General features: G+C 38.2%; 1 protein-coding gene across 1 annotated transcript in view; it reads left to right on the top strand.

Annotated features, from left to right (window-relative positions):
* The first annotated feature begins 4,636 nt into the window (after positions 1 to 4,636).
* LOC107570585 (arf-GAP with Rho-GAP domain, ANK repeat and PH domain-containing protein 2-like) overlaps positions 4,637 to 19,670 on the top strand; it is a 44,668-nt gene continuing 29,634 nt past the window's right edge. Inside the window, exons 1-6 of the mRNA XM_016256816.1 lie at positions 4,637 to 5,331; positions 7,395 to 7,471; positions 9,777 to 9,853; positions 10,581 to 10,645; positions 11,569 to 11,955; positions 13,455 to 13,524. Of these exons, the coding sequence (XP_016112302.1) occupies positions 4,670 to 5,331; positions 7,395 to 7,471; positions 9,777 to 9,853; positions 10,581 to 10,645; positions 11,569 to 11,955; positions 13,455 to 13,524 (1,338 nt within the window). The 5' untranslated portion in view covers positions 4,637 to 4,669. The remainder of the gene's footprint in view (positions 5,332 to 7,394; positions 7,472 to 9,776; positions 9,854 to 10,580; positions 10,646 to 11,568; positions 11,956 to 13,454; positions 13,525 to 19,670) is intronic.

The following is a 19,670-nucleotide window of genomic DNA, read 5'->3' as shown; positions in this document are numbered from 1 at the left end:
TATATATATATATATATATATATATACAGGCGCATCTCTATAAATTAGAATGTCGTGGAAAAGTTCTTTTTTTTTTTCAGTAATTCAACTCAAATTGTGAAACTCGTGTATTAAATTCAGTGCACACAGACTGAAGTAGTTTAAGTCTTTGGTTCTTTTAATTGTGATGATTTTGGCTCACATTTAACAAAAACCCACCAATTCACTATCTCAACAAATTAGAATATGGTGACATGCCAATCAGCTAATCAACTCAAAACACCTGCAAAGGTTTCCTGAGCCTTCAAAATGGTCTCTCAGTTTGGTTCACTAGGCTACACAATCATGGGGAAGACTGCTGATCTGACAGTTGTCCAGAAGACAATCATTGACACCCTTCACAAGGAGGGTAAGCCACAAACATTCATTGCCAAAGAAGCTGGCTGTTCACAGAGTGCTGTATCCAAGCATGTTAACAGAAAGTTGAGTGGAAGGAAAAAGTGTGGAAGAAAAAGATGCACAACCAACCGAGAGAACCGCAGCCTTATGAGGATTGTCAAGCAAAATCGATTCAAGAATTTGAGTGAACTTCACAAGGAATGGACTGAGGCTGGGGTCAAGGCATCAAGAGCCACCACACACAGACGTTTCAAGGAATTTGGCTACAGTTGTCGTATTCCTCTTGTTAAGCCACTCCTGAATGTCAGAGGCGTCTTACCTGGGCTAAGGAGAAGAAGAACTGGACTGTTGCCCAGTGGTCCAAAGTCCTCTTTTCAGATGAGAGCAAGTTTTGTATTTCATTTGGAAACCAAGGTCCTAGAGTCTGGAGGAAGGGTGGAGAAGCTCATAGCCCAAGTTGCTTGAAGTCCAGTGTTAAGTTTCCACAGTCTGTGATGATTTGGGGTGCAATGTAATCTGCTGGTGTTGGTCTATTGTGTTTTTTGAAAACCAACGTCACTGCACCTGTTTACCAAGAAATTTTGGAGCACTTCATGTTTCCTTCTGCTGACCAGCTTTTTGAATATGCTGATTTCATTTTCCAGCAGGATTTGGCACCTGCCCACACTGCCAAAAGCACCAAAAGTTGGTTAAATGACCATGGTGTTGGTGTGCTTGACTGGCCAGCAAACTCACCAGACCTGAACCCCATAGAGAATCTATGGGGTATTGTCAAGAGGAAAATGAGAAACAAGAGACCAAAAAATGCAGATGAGCTGAAGGCCACTGTCAAAGAAACCTGGGCTTCCATACCACCTCAGCAGTGCCACAAACTGATCACCTCCATGCCACGCTGAATTGAGGCAGTAATTAAAGCAATTAAAGCAATGAGCCCCTACCAAGTATTGAGTACATGTACAGTAAATGAACATACTTTCCAGAAGGCCAACAATTCACAAACTTTTTTTTTTTATTGGTCTTATGAAGTATTCTAATTTGTTGAGACTTAAACTACTTCAGTCTGTGTGCATTGAATTTATTTAATACACGCGTTTCACAATTTGATTTGAATTACTGAAATAAATGAACAACATACTATTTTAATCTACATAGAATATTCAGATTTTGAACAAGCTAAATTAATCTTAAAAGAAAGGTCTTTATAACCACTATCTATATCTCATTTCCGTCCTGATTTATTGCAGAAAATAAAAATAGTTACCAGAAAATAGCTGGAAGCTATAAACAGTTACTTTTTTGTTGTTGTAACACCTTATTGTTCAAAATGTTGCACCAAATAGAAGAGTACAGAGATGAGAGCTGAGCCCGGATTCTTTCTCTGCTGTTCACTGTTGCTTAGCAAAATAGTCTTTTGTGTGTGCCACCAAATCATATTTTTATGTAACAGCAGCAACTATGAGTACTATGAAAAAAAGTGCAACTCCTATAGGTTGGCAAGTTGATGCATGCTAATTAGAGTCCGACCGATATGGGTTTTTTGGGGCTGATACCGATATTAGGAAGTAAAAAAAGATATTGATATATCGGCCTATATTCTTTGTGTATATTATAGTACAGTACCAGTCAAAAGTTTGGACACTTTCCCATTCGTGTGTCCAAACATTTGACTGGTACTATATATAGAATACAGTATATACATAAACAGAATATATATATACATAAACAAATTTTTTGCAATGATCACTCAAATGTGGTGATCAAACACTTATAATGATGTGACAAAGATATGTAATGATGGAGGCAGGGCATTTAACAATTTATCAATAAACTTTATTATCCAAAATGAGTCTCACATCAGTGCACTGAACAGTAAAGTTGAAGTTTATTCAACTTTATTCCATTGAAGTTTATTTCACTTCGGAAAATTAATTCACGGATTTGCGCTACTGTCACAGACGAAACTTACTAGAGAAGTGTGAAAGGTCCTAGAGTCTGGAGGAAGGGTGGAGAAGCTCATAGCCCAAGTTGCTTGAAGTCCAGTGTTAAGTTTCCACAGTCTGTGATGATTTGGGGTGCAATGTAATCTGCTGGTGTTGGTCTATTGTGTTTTTTGAAAACCAACGTCACTGCACCTGTTTACCAAGAAATTTTGGAGCACTTCATGTTTCCTTCTGCTGACCAGCTTTTTGAATATGCTGATTTCATTTTCCAGCAGGATTTGGCACCTGCCCACACTGCCAAAAGCACCAAAAGTTGGTTAAATGACCATGGTGTTGGTGTGCTTGACTGGCCAGCAAACTCACCAGACCTGAACCCCATAGAGAATCTATGGGGTATTGTCAAGAGGAAAATGAGAAACAAGAGACCAAAAAATGCAGATGAGCTGAAGGCCACTGTCAAAGAAACCTGGGCTTCCATACCACCTCAGCAGTGCCACAAACTGATCACCTCCATGCCACGCTGAATTGAGGCAGTAATTAAAGCAATTAAAGCAATGAGCCCCTACCAAGTATTGAGTACATGTACAGTAAATGAACATACTTTCCAGAAGGCCAACAATTCACAAACTTTTTTTTTTATTGGTCTTATGAAGTATTCTAATTTGTTGAGACTTAAACTACTTCAGTCTGTGTGCATTGAATTTATTTAATACACGCGTTTCACAATTTGATTTGAATTACTGAAATAAATGAACAACATACTATTTTAATCTACATAGAATATTCAGATTTTGAAGTTTAGATTCAACATTTAAAGCAACAAGCTAAATTAATCTTAAAAGAAAGGTCTTTATAACCACTATCTATATCTCATTTCCGTCCTGATTTATTGCAGAAAATAAAAATAGTTACCAGAAAATAGCTGGAAGCTATAAACAGTTACTTTTTTGTTGTTGTAACACCTTATTGTTCAAAATGTTGCACCAAATAGAAGAGTACAGAGATGAGAGCTGAGCCCGGATTCTTTCTCTGCTGTTCACTGTTGCTTAGCAAAATAGTCTTTTGTGTGTGCCACCAAATCATATTTTTATGTAACAGCAGCAACTATGAGTACTATGAAAAAAAGTGCAACTCCTATAGGTTGGCAAGTTGATGCATGCTAATTAGAGTCCGACCGATATGGGTTTTTTGGGGCTGATACCGATATTAGGAAGTAAAAAAAGATATTGATATATCGGCCTATATTCTTTGTGTATATTATAGTACAGTACCAGTCAAAAGTTTGGACACTTTCCCATTCGTGTGTCCAAACATTTGACTGGTACTATATATAGAATACAGTATATACATAAACAGAATATATATATACATAAACAAATTTTTTGCAATGATCACTCAAATGTGGTGATCAAGCACTTATAATGATGTGACAAAGATATGTAATGATGGAGGCAGGGCATTTAACAATTTATCAATAAACTTTATTATCCAAAATGAGTCTCACATCAGTGCACTGAACAGTAAAGTTGAAGTTTATTCAACTTTATTCCATTGAAGTTTATTTCACTTCGGAAAATTAATTCACGGATTTGCGCTACTGTCACAGACGAAACTTACTAGAGAAGTGTGAAGTGTGACATAATATACCTCTGTAAATAAATATAAATTCACGTCTCGCTTACTTTAATGCCCTTTGAATGTAACGTGTACGTTCCCTTGGAACTGGAATGATGGCGGAATATCATGTGAAGTCCACTACGCAGGGCACTTATGGTCGAATAAGACAACGCTTGAATGCTGTAGCCTGAGCTCCTTACTGTGTTGGCTGGTGACACTATCTCGCAAACGCGCCGGCGGATCTCCACCAAATTCGGGGGATCCCTTCAGCTTGAGGAGCCCTCTAAACACCAACATGTTTGTTTGTTTAATGCAAATTTTTTTTTATTCACAACCAGGTTTATTATTACTAAAGACCCCTGCGTGTAGTCTTCTATGGAGCCTGACCAGGAAATTACTGGATGGCTGACCAGTCTGCACCTGCCCCAATATGCCTCCAGCTTCGCCAGGGCTGGCTACCGTTGCTTTAAAGACCTTAGGATCCTAACTGAGGAGAAGCTTTTTGAGGTCGACAATATTCCCACAGGACACCGGCGGAGGATCCTAAGCAGCCTGGAGACCCTGATGGTGGAAGTGGATGGAGGTAAAGGTTCTATGAAAGTACCCGCGAGGAGAAAGCCAATCCCAAGACCTAGACAAGTGTTTAACACCAACATGTTTGTTTGTTTAATGCAAATTTTTTTTTATTCACAATCAGGTTTATTATTACTAAAGACCCCTGCGTGTAGTCTTCTATGGAGCCTGACCAGGAAATTACTGGATGGCTGACCAGTCTGCACCTGCCCCAATATGCCTCCAGCTTCGCCAGGGCTGGCTACCGTTGCTTTAAAGACCTTAGGATCCTAACTGAGGAGAAGCTTTTTGAGGTCGACAATATTCCCACAGGACACCGGCGGAGGATCCTAAGCAGCCTGGAGACCCTGATGGTGGAAGTGGATGGAGGTAAAGGTTCTATGAAAGTACCCGCGAGGAGAAAGCCAATCCCAAGACCTAGACAAGTGTTTCCCAAGGCTAAGAAGAGAGGCATATCTTGTCAGAATTCTAAGGGCAGTACCGTTGGACAGTACAGTAACATCCAGACGACAAAGCAAACTCTTCTTTCAGGGACTAGTGTTACATGTTACACTGTTTCCTCCAGCTCTAGCTCCGCCTCTGAGCATGGCAGCAGCGAATCACTGGAGAGCTTTTCAGAAGAACCTATTCCAGATGAGAATGATGACTTTCCCTCAGAAGGAGCTTCTGTAGGGTTTCAGGGAAAAATGGTTGAAAATGAAATATATGAGCAGTGCACCTTCATTAAGGAACCCTCTGAGCTGAGTTCTACCCTCTCCTATAAGCTACGACACAGGCCCATTCCAGAGATTCCCGAGCATCCCTTCAAACCTCCTTATGACTGGTGAGTTTTTTAAAGTCTAGGTTAAGCCAGCATATGTATTAAGTAGGAGTGTGACAAGACACTTAGCTCACAAGGTGAGACCATACACGATATTGGGTTCATGAGAAGAAAGTGAGACAATATTTGAACACTATTTTTAAGAAATCTTCAATCATGAAAAATATGACTGGAAAAGTAGCCTTTCATTTGAGTGAAAGTAACAAAATGCAAAACAATGCAGGTGCATTTTGAAATGTTTTAACGAATCGTCTTGTAATGAATGTCACATTGGTTCTACTTTCCATGTATGGATTATATGCAGTAAAACACAGGACAATATGCAAGCATTGTAAGAGGTTTTGACATAAACTCAACTGACTGGCTTCACCCCTGTATGATTTCACACGAGTCTCTTCAGACTTTATAGCTGTGCAGAACTATGCATGAGCTTCTGACTTCTCTACCTGAACTCCTTTCCACAAATTATATAATAAATTGGGCTATAAAAAAAGGCCTGTCAATTGATTACATTTGTAATCTGATTAATCACAAATGTATCGCAGATCAATTTTGTCTGAGAAATGACTCCCCAAAAGATCATTTAACATCATTATTGTTTTAAATGAGTAAAGCATTCTTTAGAAAGGAATATGTTCATGACTTCCAAAAACCAATGACAAAAAGTACGTAACGCTTCCTGTATCTCAGGATGCAGGCTAGATAGTGCTGGCGTAGGGCTGGACAATAATTCAATATAAATATGTATCGCGATATTATTTTTTTCAATAACGGTGATATGATTTTTAAACACATTTCCGATATTTCGATATACATTACCAGCTTCCCATACATTTATTTATTTGTGCCGTTTGACTTCGTTGAATAAACATGAGCTCTGCACATTTCAAAATCATAACACGGCGCGGGTGTTTTATATGAATGTATCTCTGAAGGGAACCGACTGTCTTCAGAAAAGTTTCTATGGCATTTTTATTTGATCTGATAAAGTAGCATTCATGAGCGGAGCTGCTTTGATTACAGCCATTACTGGGGAAACTCTAAAAGCGCCTCCTGCTAAAACAAAATTATTAATGAAACTAATAAAAACAAAACTAAATTTTATTGCAAATTTGAAAATGATATTAAAATAAAACAAATTTAAAAATGCTAAACTATAATAACCTTGGTCTCAGCAACATTTCCAGTTTTTGTTATTGTTCGATTTTGAGTCACTTTTCATACCCTTTTTTCTGGCTGAAGCACATTTTTTTCAATCTATAAAAATAATCAGCCTACACTACCAGTCAAAAGTTTTTGAACAGTAAGATTTTTAATGTTGTTGTATTTATTATACTCTTCTACTCAACAAGGCTGCATTTATTTGATCCAAAGTACAGCAAAAACAGTAACATTTTGAAATACTTTTACAATTTAAAATTGCTTTCTATTTGAATAGATTTTAAAATGTAATTTATTCCTGTGATCATACATAGCTAAATTTTCAGCATCATTACTCCAGTCTTCAGTGTCACATGATCCTTCAGAAATCATTCTAATATACTGATTTGCTGATTATCAATATTTAAAACAGTTGAGTACATTTTTTTTTTCAGGATTCTTTGATGAATATCTGAAATAAAAAGCTTTTGTAGCATTATACACTATTCCATTCAGTATCATTTTTATAAATTTTTTGGGAAAGAAATTATAGAAATTAATAATTTTATTTAGCAAAGATGCTTAAAATTGATCAAAAGTGATGATAAAGGCATTTATAATGTTACAAAATATTTCTATTTCACATAAATAGTGTTCATATTGATATCGGAATTATATCGTATCGACCGAAATGAAGAAATATATCGTGATATAAATTTTGCGAGATCGCATAGTTGCCCATAGCTGAAAAAATACTGTAGTACTATTCACAAGTGATGCATGTCCTTCAGTGATCAGTGCATGGGCATACTTTGGAGTTCTAATTTGGGTGTCAATGAATGGGACTGTACTTTTTTTTATTTTTATCCATTCAATCAGAAATGCACAAAACTTTCACACTTTTCTCCTTACAAATGTGTGTGCAGGAATGTGGCAGCAAATAACAACAGTGACCATCTCTCAAGGTCTGAGGGACACGTTTGCCCCACAGGCAGTAAGAAAGGTACACTACTTTTCACTTTATTTCAACTTCAGTGGTTTATATATTTTGTTCTGATTTGTGATCCTGTTAAATTAAATGGGATGCAGTCTCTCAATGTAATTTGCTTTTATCTTCTAATGCATGCATGAGGAGAAGCCTAGTTTGCCAAACTTATAGCAACTTGCTTATGTGTGTGTGTCTTTGAAACTGCTTTTGGCTTTGAAATGTAATGTTCCATTGTGTCCCTGTTCTGAACATGTCACAGTGTTTGTAATTGTGGCAGGAAAGGTGCTTTTAGCTTCCTTGAGGAATAGTTTGGAAATTGTTTGCATGTGACTCTGTGTGTGTGTGTGTGTGTATTTGGGAATTGGGAGCTACACTGAAAGGGATAGTTCACCCAAAAATGAAAATTCTGTCATAATTACCCTCATGTCGTTCCAAACCCATAAGACCTTTGTTCATCTTCTGAACACAAATTAAGATATTTTTGATGAAATCTGAGATCTTTCTGACCCTGCATAGACAGCAACGCAAGTACCACGTTCAAAGCCCAGAAAGGTAGTAAGGACAATGTTAAAATAGTCCATGGACTATAGACATCAGTGGTTCAACCGTCATTTTATGAAGCTATGAGAAAACTTTTTGTGCCCAAAGAAAACAAAAATAACGATTTAATTTAACAATTCTTCTCTTCCTCGTCACTGTCCGCTGCCCTTCATGAGAGTACCATGACGCATGCATGTGGTGCTGCTGTGCTGCGTACAAAAAGCATTCTTATAGCTTTATAAAATTACGATTGAACCCCTGATGTGACATGGACTATTTTAACGATGTCCTTACTACCTTTCTGGGCTTTGTGTGGTAGTTGCGTTGCTGTCTATGCAGGGTCAGAAAGCTCTCAGATTTCTTCAGTACCACGTTCAAAGCCCAGAAAGGTAGTAAGGACAACGTTAAAATAGTCCATGTGACATCAGTGGTTCAACCGTCATTTTATGAAGCTATGAGAAAACTTTTTGTGCCCAAAGAAAACAAAAATAACGATTTAATTTAACAATTCTTCTCTTCCGCGTCACTGTCCGCTGCCCTTCATGAGAGTACCATGACGCATGCATGTGGTGCTGCTGTGCTGCGTACAAAAAGCATTCTTATAGCTTTATAAAATTACGATTGAACCCCTGATGTGACATGGACTATTTTAACGATGTCCTTACTACCTTTCTGGGCTTTGTGTGGTAGTTGCGTTGCTGTCTATGCAGGGTCAGAAAGCTCTCAGATTTCTTCAGAAATATCTTAATTTGTGTTCTGAAGGGTGAGTAATAATTAATGACAGAATTTAAATTTTTGGGTGAACTAATCTTAATCAGAAACCAGGTTTAGGTGTAAAAGTGGTTTAATAATGCCTATACCAGGGGTAGGCAAGTTTGGTCCTAGAGAGCCGCAGTCCTGCAGAGTTCAGCTCCAACCCTAATCAAACACACCTGAACAAGCTAATCAATATCTTCAGGATTACTAAGGCTATAGGCAGGCACGTTTTTTTTTTTAGGGTTGGAGCTGAACTGCTCTCTAGGACCGAACTTGCCTACCCCTGGCCTATACCTACTAGATCTACAACCAAATTCTGTTCTAACTTTCTGGAGACTAAAATGTAACAGAAAGGTACAAGGTAGATGAAGTTTTAGAGGAAACGTTTTAAGTGTAGAGCGGGAACAGAGAATCAGTTTGAAACAGAGAAGAACTTTATGATCAGAGATTTACACAATTGTCCTGAAAGAGGTTCTTGTGGAAGACGAATAAAACAGGGCAGAGAGAGGGAAAAATAGAGCAAGCGTATCATCTGTAGTTAGAAGGTCAACTCTTGATAATGATAAACGATGACACTGATTTGAAATGACACCTTTGCTTCTGGGTTAAGATGTGATACAATACAGTACAGTTCTATCATAGATAACATAGCGGCGTCTAGATCAAACACCCTACAGTAGGGTCTTATCTAGTGGGGGGCCCTGTCTATTGGCTATATAGCTATGTGTGTGTATGTCCGTAGGGAACAGTCTGGAAGTCATGCTGCCCCTTACTGTCTCCGCAGAGATATGGTGGTCATTTGTCACCTTGACAACCAGTCACCCAAGCTGCTCCCTCTTTGGTACATTTTCCAAGCTGTCTACGCTAAAGGACAATGTGTGGGATCTCATTTTATGCTTGTTCTTTTCTCTCGCTTGCCTCATTCTTTGTCTTACTCTTTCTCCTTTGCCCTCCTCCCAGAATCAAACCACAAAACCACAACCTGCTTTGTCATAATGATTCATTCCTGTTGTGTTAATTACAGCATCACTTCAAAGGACCTTGTCCCCCATTGCCCCATATGGAGAGCTTTTTCTGTACAATTCAGCAGAAATAGAAATGGTGAGTGTATACAAAACCTGCCTGTGCTGGAATTTGTTGTGTTAAAATGAACGTTACATATAAAGTAACATGTCTTACAATGACCTCACATGTAGAGCACGAGTTACAGTTTCAGTAAAGCCATTTTCATACCTGGAACATTTGGTTTTAGAACCTGCCACGTTTTCTCTACTTCAGTTTATTTAGCCATATATGAACATGGCAATTGTGCTGGGATCTGCACCAAAATATTTGGTCTGAGGTCGCCTTAACAAGGTGGTCTCGGCCCAATTGAAAACAAACTCTGGAGTGCTTTGCTTATGATGAAAGAGCAGTCTGAGCCAACAGACCAATGAACCAAGCTGTGTCATCTGTGCCATAATTCATAACTGAAAATGTGTTAAGTAAAAAGCAGCAGTCTAATTCTGTAGGTGAGCACATTACTTCTTGCACTTGAAAACCAAAGAAAAATCTTAAAATGTCATTACTCTTCTCAAAAAATGGGTGCATTGCAAAAATGCTGTCCCAACAAAGCTTTGATTTCCACTCTTACTGAGAAATTATATATATGTATAACATTAAGGTATGCTTTGAAATGTTGTCTTGTGAAAGCTAAACAAACCAAGAAGATAGGACATTGTACAAAATTGCATTAAGACACTCATAACAAGGGTGAATGGTATTTGAAAACATAATTTAGAAAATAGGCTTGCTTTTAGTTTCATCTTGATTGCATTTGTTTTTTCAGGATTTGGGCAATGATGTAATGTCCAGTCAAAGAGTAAAAGAGAACCTGGAACAACAGAAGTTAAGGTGAACTTCGGTGTCCTTTGGCCTGTTTTTTAAGTTAAAGTGAAAGTGAAGTGACATGTGGCCAAGTATCGTGTCCCATACTCTGAATTTGTGCTCTGCATTCAACCCATCCAAGTGCACACACACAGCAGTGAGTAGTGAAACACACACACACACACACACACCGTAAACACACACAGCCATTTTTGCTGCGGCACCCAGGGATCAGTTGAGGGTTCGGTGACTTGCTCAAGGGCATCTCAATCGTGGTATTGATGGTGGAAGAGAGCGCTGGTCATTCACTCCCCCCCACCTACAATTCCTGCTGGTATTGAGACTCAAACCCGTGACCTTTGGGTTACAAGTTTGACTCTCTAACCATTAGGCCACGACTGCCCATTTGTACATGTACATTTCACCTATAAATGCAATGACATGTTTTTATCCTCCACCCACCCCTACCTGGAGCAGTGGGCAGCCAACCAGGTAGCAGTTGAGGGTTCTTTGCCTTGCTCAAGGGCACCTCCATCGTGGTAATAAATTTGTACGTGAAGTCCTCTAATTCTTGTTGATTTTTGTGATTTCAACATGGTTTGTAGATTTTCATATGGTCACTGTGTTACTCAGAGGATCTCTGTATACAGCATTGTGGTTTGCAGGATATGCTGGCCAGGTGTAATAATCAGCACCGTGGGTGTGAATTAATTTTCAATAATGAAAGTGTTCAATATCAAATATTCTTACCTTTTGGGCAAACTATCCCTTTAATGGAACTTAAATCTTCCAGAATCTTCAGGAACAGTGTCCCTTTTGCTAGATATGGTCATCATTTCAAAGAACATAAAGCAATGGAAATGAAGTGAAGTTACTTACCTAATCATTGTAAATGTTATTATTTTGCCCTTTCCTTATGCCAACTTAACAAATTATTTATTATTTTTTAGAAACAAGCAGACACAAATAACAAGAAGCAAGACAATAACACACAATAACAAGAAGCAAGACCTTTCCAAGCAACATTATGTCGATGATGATGATGATGATTACTCCACTGTACAAGAATCCACACTTAGTCAGCGTTTGGCTAATGAATGCTCTTTTAAACATCCTACACCGTCTACTCTTCTCTCGAGCACTGGACCATCAGCTTCAGCCCAGCCACAATCAGTTGTACAAGACCTATACAGTAGGGTGCAAGATGACATACCAGGCCTACTGAGACCAAACCTTCCTTCTCAAACAGAAGTTTCCATTTCTCCCTATGCCTGCTTCTATGGGACCCATACTGCAGCCACCAAAGCAGGCTGGCTAGACAAACTCTCCCCTCAAGGGTAAGGACCATGCAGGCCATGCATTTTTTAAGGATTATTCTTGAGAATGCTGGAAGTCAAGTACTAAAGCACATATTAAAGGATCAATGTTAAGGAATAGTTCACCCAAAAATGTTGTTCTTTATACATTGTTATTTTATATTTGAAGCGCAGAAGGTGCACTTCATGCAGCTCTTTGCCATTCAGTTCATATGACCTTATGACCATGAAAGTAGTCTACATGACTCATGCACTGCATTTCCATTCTTCTGAAGGCACACAACATACTTCACACCGCAGTGAGCTGACTGCGAAGTGCCCAAACCTTAAGAGCTTGAATCCACTGTAATGGTCATGACACAATACATGTTTCACATTTAGCGCTAAATGCTCCAGTTCTAAGAGCAGTAAACAATGGCTACTGCTTGATATTGAATGATTTATTCAAATTCAAAGAATCAAATTATGGTGGATTTTTGTTATCTTGATCAGCTTGACATCACGTGCTGAGTCAGTTAACATGTTGTTTCTTTAATTGCAAGGTGTCCTTATTCTGCTTAGCTTTTTAAAATGATTGAAAATGTGTCATTAAAATATACATGATGGCATTGAGATGAAGGTACCACAGAAGTTTCAGTTTTTTTTACTTTTCATTTCCATTTGGATGTTACAGCTTAGATTTTAAGAATAACATTTCCTCCTTGTTAAAAAGTTTGGGGTCAGTGAGATTTTTATTAAAAAAAAATAAATAAAATAAAATACTTTAAATTCAGCAATGATGCATTAAATGGATCACAGGTATGTATGATGTATACATTGTTAGAAATTGTCATAAATGGTGTTCTTTTGAACTTTCTATTCATCAAAGAATCCTGAAAAAATGTATGATTGTTTCTAATAAAATGTTAAGCAGAACAACTGTCTTCAGCATTGATAATAGAAATGTTTCTTGAGCACCAACTGACACTGAAGACTGTAGTAATGGCTGCTGAAAATGTAAGCTTCACATCACAAGAATACATTTCATTTTAAAATGTATTCAAATAGCAAACAATAATTTTAAATTGTAGTAATCTTTTACAATATTACTGTTTTTACTGTATTTATGATCAAATAAGTACAGTCTTGATGGGCATAAGAGACTTCTATCAAAAACACACAAAAAAATCTTGCTGAATAAATCATTTTTGAAAGCAAGTGCACAATGCATCAGCAGAGGCGGGCAAAAACTCGCAGCGTATTTCACACTTTATTTTGGTATTAGTTTCCGCACATGCTACACCCACCAGTAAAATCTGCCTTCCTGTTTAATTTTTTTTTCTCTTCCTCTGTGTTTAATTCTTTATTTTGCTTGTTGACACACCACAATGCCAGTTGCATGGTAGCACTGGCTAAAATACTTCATTTTGTTTCAAATGGCCCTGATAATAAACCCCCAATAATTATTATTTTAATGTTGTAACATGAATAATCATGTGTTTTGACTTTTGTCAGTATGACACTTTGTTTTGTACTTGTAGGAACTGTGTCTTTCAGAGAAGATGGGTGAAGCTTGAAGGAGGAAATCTCACTTACTACAACAGCGATAAGGTGACACACACACACACACTTGCATTTGTGGTTTTCAGGGACTCTCCATAGTCGTAATGGTTTTTATACAGTACAAACTGTATTTTCTATCACCCTACACCAACCCTACACCTTAACCCTAGCCCTTACAGAAAACTACTGGTAATTTTTGAATTTCATAAAACACAATTTTGTATGTTTTTTTAAGCCTTTTGTTTTACGGGGACACAGGAAGTGTCCTCATAAACCATGTTTACGTTGTAGTACCCATGTCATTATACGATGACCGTGATTTCACCAAGTACAACATGTTCCTGGATCAACATCCTTGGTGATCCTGGAATAACATTCCAATTAACCAATCAGAATTGAGGGATAACTTTTCAGGAAATATTTGTTTTAGGCTTACGATCGGGGTTAGATGCTTCTACACCCTTGTAAATGAGCTATCATTCCACACTGATTTTAGAAATAAATTATGGGTAGGGTTAGGTTTAGGGGTAGGGATTGGGTTTAGTCTATATTTTTGGACAGTAATGTTGATCCAGGATCAACAAAAGATGTTGATCCAGGAACATGTCTTACTTAGCAAAATCACGGCGATCGTCATTATACACATTTGTGTCCTCATAAACTATATATACCAGTACACACACACACACACATTTGCAAATTCTCACACACAACAGGGCTCTGCCATGTCATGTTCTTGTTTCAGTTTGAATGGGGAGAGCAGAGACAAGCCTAAACCCTGGTGTCAGTTTTAAACTCAGCATGTACAATCACTTTAAAGTATCTCAGAGCATCCAAGCTGCTGCAAAATCCCTCTCTTAATTTCCACTTCCAGTGGGATAAACCTAAAATGTCTTCCATAGCTGTCGACAGTCACTCACTCTTTTTGCAAAAATATAGTATTATAGCAGTAGGACAGAAAAAGCACTGGATGCAGGAACGGGGTGATATCATCAGTGTAAAACAGTGGGGGTAAAGGACGCTCTAATAGAGATGGAGGAGGGGGCATTGGGTGAATCAACATCCTTGGTGATCCTGGAATAACATTCCAATTAACCAATCAGAATTGAGGGATAACTTTTCAGGAAATATTTGTTTTAGGCTTACGATCGGGGTTAGATGCTTCTACACCCTTGTAAATGAGCTATCATTCCACACTGATTTTAGAAATAAATTATGGGTAGGGTTAGGTTTAGGGGTAGGGATTGGGTTTAGTCTATATTTTTGGACAGTAATGTTGATCCAGGATCAACAAAAGATGTTGATCCAGGAACATGTCTTACTTAGCAAAATCACGGCGATCGTCATTATACACATTTGTGTCCTCATAAACTATATATACCAGTACACACACACACACACACACACACACATTTGCAAATTCTCACACACAACAGGGCTCTGCCATGTCATGTTCTTGTTTCAGTTTGAATGGGGAGAGCAGAGACAAGCCTAAAACCCTGGTGTCAGTTTTAAACTCAGCATGTACAATCACTTTAAAGTATCTCAGAGCATCCAAGCTGCTGCAAAATCCCTCTCTTAATTTCCACTTCCAGTGGGATAAACCTAAAATGTCTTCCATAGCTGTCGACAGTCACTCACTCTTTTTGCAAAAATATAGTATTATAGCAGTAGGACAGAAAAAGCACTGGATGCAGGAACGGGGTGATATCATCAGTGTAAAACAGTGGGGGTAAAGGACGCTCTAATAGAGATGGAGGAGGGGGCATTGGGTAAACCTGCGTGTACCGTGCGGTTGTCTTTCTTTTAGTCCTTTAAGCCTAATCAAAAGAGGAGCATCAGTGGAGCGGCCTGTTCTAGCTTTCAAACACACCAGTTGCTCTCTCTCCTACTCTTTCCCTTCTCAACAGCGCCGTTTAGAGACACTGCTGCAGAACACTGTTGAGGGACGCACAGAGGTAGCCTAATTCACACAAGCTCTCTCTCTCTCTCTCTCTCTCTCTCTTTCTTTCTCTTTCTCTGTGTGTCCCTGTCTCTCTCGCTCTGAACCTGCGTGTACCGTGCGGTTGTCTTTCTTTTAGTCCTTTAAGCCTAATCAAAAGAGGAGCATCAGTGGAGCGGCCTGTTCTAGCTTTCAAACACACCAGTTACTCTCTCTCCTACTCTTTCCCTTCTCAACAGCGCCGTTTAGAGACACTGCTGCAGAACACTGTTGAGGGACGCACAGAGGTAGCCTAATTCACACAAGCTCTCTCTCTCTCTCTCTCTCTCTCTCTTTCTTTCTCTTTCTCTGTGTGTCCCTGTCTCTCTCGCTCTCTTTCTAATAACTTAATTAATAACTGCATTAGAATGCTATCAACGGCTCAAGCCTCCATTACCAGTTTTAAAATTAAGTTTTGGAACTAGCAAAAGAGGCATTGGATGAGATGCGGAAGAAATAATCCTACTCACAATAACGATTTAAGTTACAAAAACCGGACGAATCCCTTTAAATATATCATCTGATCGATGTCTTGAGGTGTGGTAACCATAGTATAAGCGGAATAATTGACTCCGGGCCATTGAATTATTAGAAAAATAATGCACACCCGAGGTGTAATGGCCACGACGCGACGGGTGTGCATTATTTTTCTAATAATTCAACGGCCCCTTGTCAATTATTCCTTACATATTTTTATATTTTAAAGTGTAGCTGATCCTTCAGAAATCATTCTAATATGCTGATTGCTGCTTGAGTAACATTTCTTATTATCAATGTTCATTTTTGTGTAGACCGGGATATTTTTTTTCAAGATTCTTTGTTAAATATAAAGTGCCAAAGAACAGCATTTATTTATGTCTTTATATATGTATTTACTGCCACTTGATCAATTGAATGCCTCCTTGCTGATTCAAAATAAATAAATAAAGAATTTATTTTAAAAAATGTATTGCCCCTAAACTTTTGAACAGTAATGCATATAAATGATCTTGCCTAGAGAAACAAGTGAGTCAGAACCTCCTAGTGCATGGGTGGCTGGGTGTGTTTGGTTGGTGGTTAAAGTAGCACCCAAAGTAGCACAATGACCGTATCCCAAATATCAAATTCAAAATACCTAAAATACATATTTTAAAGTCATTGATCATAAACACAGCTAAAAGGCTTCCCACCAGTGGCCCTCCTTCACAAAACTTAACATCTAGCTCAGTTTGATCATAGGTAGAATGCTAAATATTTCAATACAAGCTTGTCAGTCAAATGTAATTTATGCAACATTTCAAACCTTTAACCCACGGGGGAAAATCAACCCATGGCAACAGTTTAGTTAGGAAGTAGCCCAATTCCATCAAAAGAAAGAAGAACCCCCCCCCCAAAATCAAAATCAACCGTAAAGCATTGATTTTGAGTAGAATGCTAAATATTTCAATACAAGCTTGTCAGTCAAATGTAATTTATGCAACATTTCAAACCTTTAACCCACGGGGGAAAATCAACCCATGGCAACAGTTTAGTTAGGAAGTAGCCCAATTCCATCAAAAGAAAGAAGAACCCCCCCCCGGACTTGACAACCCTGCATCCAGTGCTGGACTGACAAATCCAGCCCATCCGGCCCACGAGTTCCCCTGTGAATGTTTTGCTGGGTTATAGGGCCTTAAATTGGAGTAAATATTTAATTAATAAATAAAACAGGACAGAAACAAATAATGATGGATATTACTGAATTCACAGCAAATGCAACAAACTTAATAAAGCATTTTTGTCACATAGAAATGCACTTGACAGTAAAGCATTGATTTTGAGCTAGAATGCAGAAAATGTACTGCTATTAAATTCTGACATCATTTCCTCACCCTCATGTCATTCCAAACCTGTATGACTTTCTTCTGTGGGATACAAACACATTTTGTAGAATGTTACCAAACCATTTTGGTTACCCTTGATTTCTATTGTATGAACAATTTTTTTCCCCCTCAAATTATCTTCTTGTATGTTCCACAGAAGAAAGAAATTCATACAGGTTTGGAATGACATGATGTTGAGTAAATAATGACAATTGAAATTTTTGGGTGAACTATCCATTTTAAGAGCTTTAAACCATACCTTAATTTAGGAATTTAGGTGTGACGTCACATTAGGTATCATATTTTTCATTGTCACTCTCCACTCCATCACATTTAAGAGGCTGCTTGCAAATTGGGACCTTATGATTTAGACTATTTGTCATTCAGCATTTAGCGGTAAGTGTGCATAGCCAGCACAAGTACCAGCTCCCTGGGTTCTCTCTTCTTCTAAATAAAGGCAGGCTCCTCTGTGATGGCATCATCCATTAGGTGTCAATGGTGACTTTTGCATTTGTAATTAGATGTTTTGTTTGAATGGTGGCCACCATGAAGCTCTGCTATGGTGTTTTGAGCGGTTGTCAGGACATTGAAAAGTTGATCCTCTGAGCAGTTTTTAATGCATTTATGTTTGTTTGCTTGGTGTTTGCTTACTGGTTCCTTCAATACATTAAAATAGCAAATAACAGAATTTCCCTTTACAAGCATCACTAATCAAGAATACTAGGGAGAGTTTCAAAGAAAGTCTCCTTAAACTTATTGTCCTCAGCAGGCACATTCTCTCCTTAGTCTCTTGTCTCTGATTGAAATGGTTAATCTCAATCACTGCTCGCTTCTTGACATCACATAATGATGTCATCAATCAGATACCTTCTTAAGCGTGGGAGAGAAGCAAGCACCACACTCCCACTGGTTCTCTGTAGGACCCTCGGGGACGGAGCGGCATGGTCTCTCCCCAAACTTACCTGATGTTTCATCAACCTTGCGACCAGGTCTGCGACGTCTGGGGATCCACGTAACACTTTCATGAGTTTTAGCTTGTATGTGTGAGTGAGAGAGGTTTAGAGTGTCACCTGTAGGTAGGCAGAGTGTGTGGAGATGTTTGGGTTGGGATCAGTTACCTCGTTTCTGAAGTACAACTGTGTGGGAAATCCAGAAAAGCTCAAAAGTCCCCTGGGAGTGTCAGTGGAAAGCTTTCTCACCACCCATTCCCGGGTTTTGATGGTTGTAGTCCATCCAACTTAGGGCAAAAGTCAGCTTCCCAGGATCTGCAACTTATAGACTACTGGTCAAATAGTCAGAATAATGAAGATTTTAAAAATGTTTTTGAAAGAAGTCACCAAGATTCAATTTATTTAATCAAAAATACAGTAAAACAGTAATATTGTGAAATATTACAGTTTAAATGAACTGTTTTCTACTTGGATAACTGAATTTCAGCAGCCATTGCTCCAATCTTCAGTATGACTATTAAGAAATTAAAAATTAAATTATATATATTTTTTTCAGCAAGGACAAAATAAATGGATCAAAAATTACAGCAGACTTATAATGATATGCTGTTCCTTTAAACTTTTTATTGATCAAAGAATCCTGGATCAAGGTTTCCATAAAAATATTAAGCAGCAAAAATGGTTTTTAGCATTAATGACCATAAGAACCAGTATTAATAACTGACCACCAATAATAATTGATAACTGAGAATCAAATCGGTGTATTAGAAGGATATCTCAAGGATCACGTGACAAGACAGGAGTAATGGCTGGAGTATTGGAGTGTAATACATTTTATTTTTTTAAATATATTGAAATAGAAAACCACTTTCAAGACTTCTTGCAAAAACATTAAGAAAATCTTAATTATTTCAGACTTTGATGGTAGTGTATGGCAGCAGATCTTCTAGAATACTACATTCAGCTGTGTGCTTTTGGCTAGTGTAGGATGTTCCAAAAAATGCAAATGCATCATTTTGATCATCATCAGTTTACTGCATGCAGTACATTTACAAGTCATTTTCCACACTCAATTGCATTAGCGGCCCTCGGCCAGGTGGTGTCCCCATGGCTCCACTGCAGAACTAACTCACTGCTGGTAAAAACAAAAGCTAATGGCATTTCTGGGTCTCTCTGAGTGAATGCAGACTTCATCAGTCAGTCCCTTAAACTTTGTAGCACATTTGGATGTATGTGGTTATGAACATCAAGCCTATGTAGAACAACTGCTGTGAGAGTGACACATCGTCACAGATTTGCGCAAACCATACAAATAAATCCTGCTATACATTTTTTTTTGTGTAGCGTACATCTTTGTTATATGTGTGATTGTATAAATACTTAAACCATCTCTAAACTCTTAATGGATGTGCTTGCGTTTGC

This window comes from Sinocyclocheilus grahami, unplaced genomic scaffold, assembly GCF_001515645.1.
Source record: "Sinocyclocheilus grahami isolate Dianchi unplaced genomic scaffold, SAMN03320097.WGS_v1.1 scaffold1481.1, whole genome shotgun sequence".
NCBI classification, from domain to species: Eukaryota; Metazoa; Chordata; class Actinopteri; order Cypriniformes; family Cyprinidae; genus Sinocyclocheilus; species Sinocyclocheilus grahami.
The sequence above is the reverse complement of the archived record's forward strand: the minus strand, read 5'-3'. Positions and strand labels throughout refer to the sequence as shown.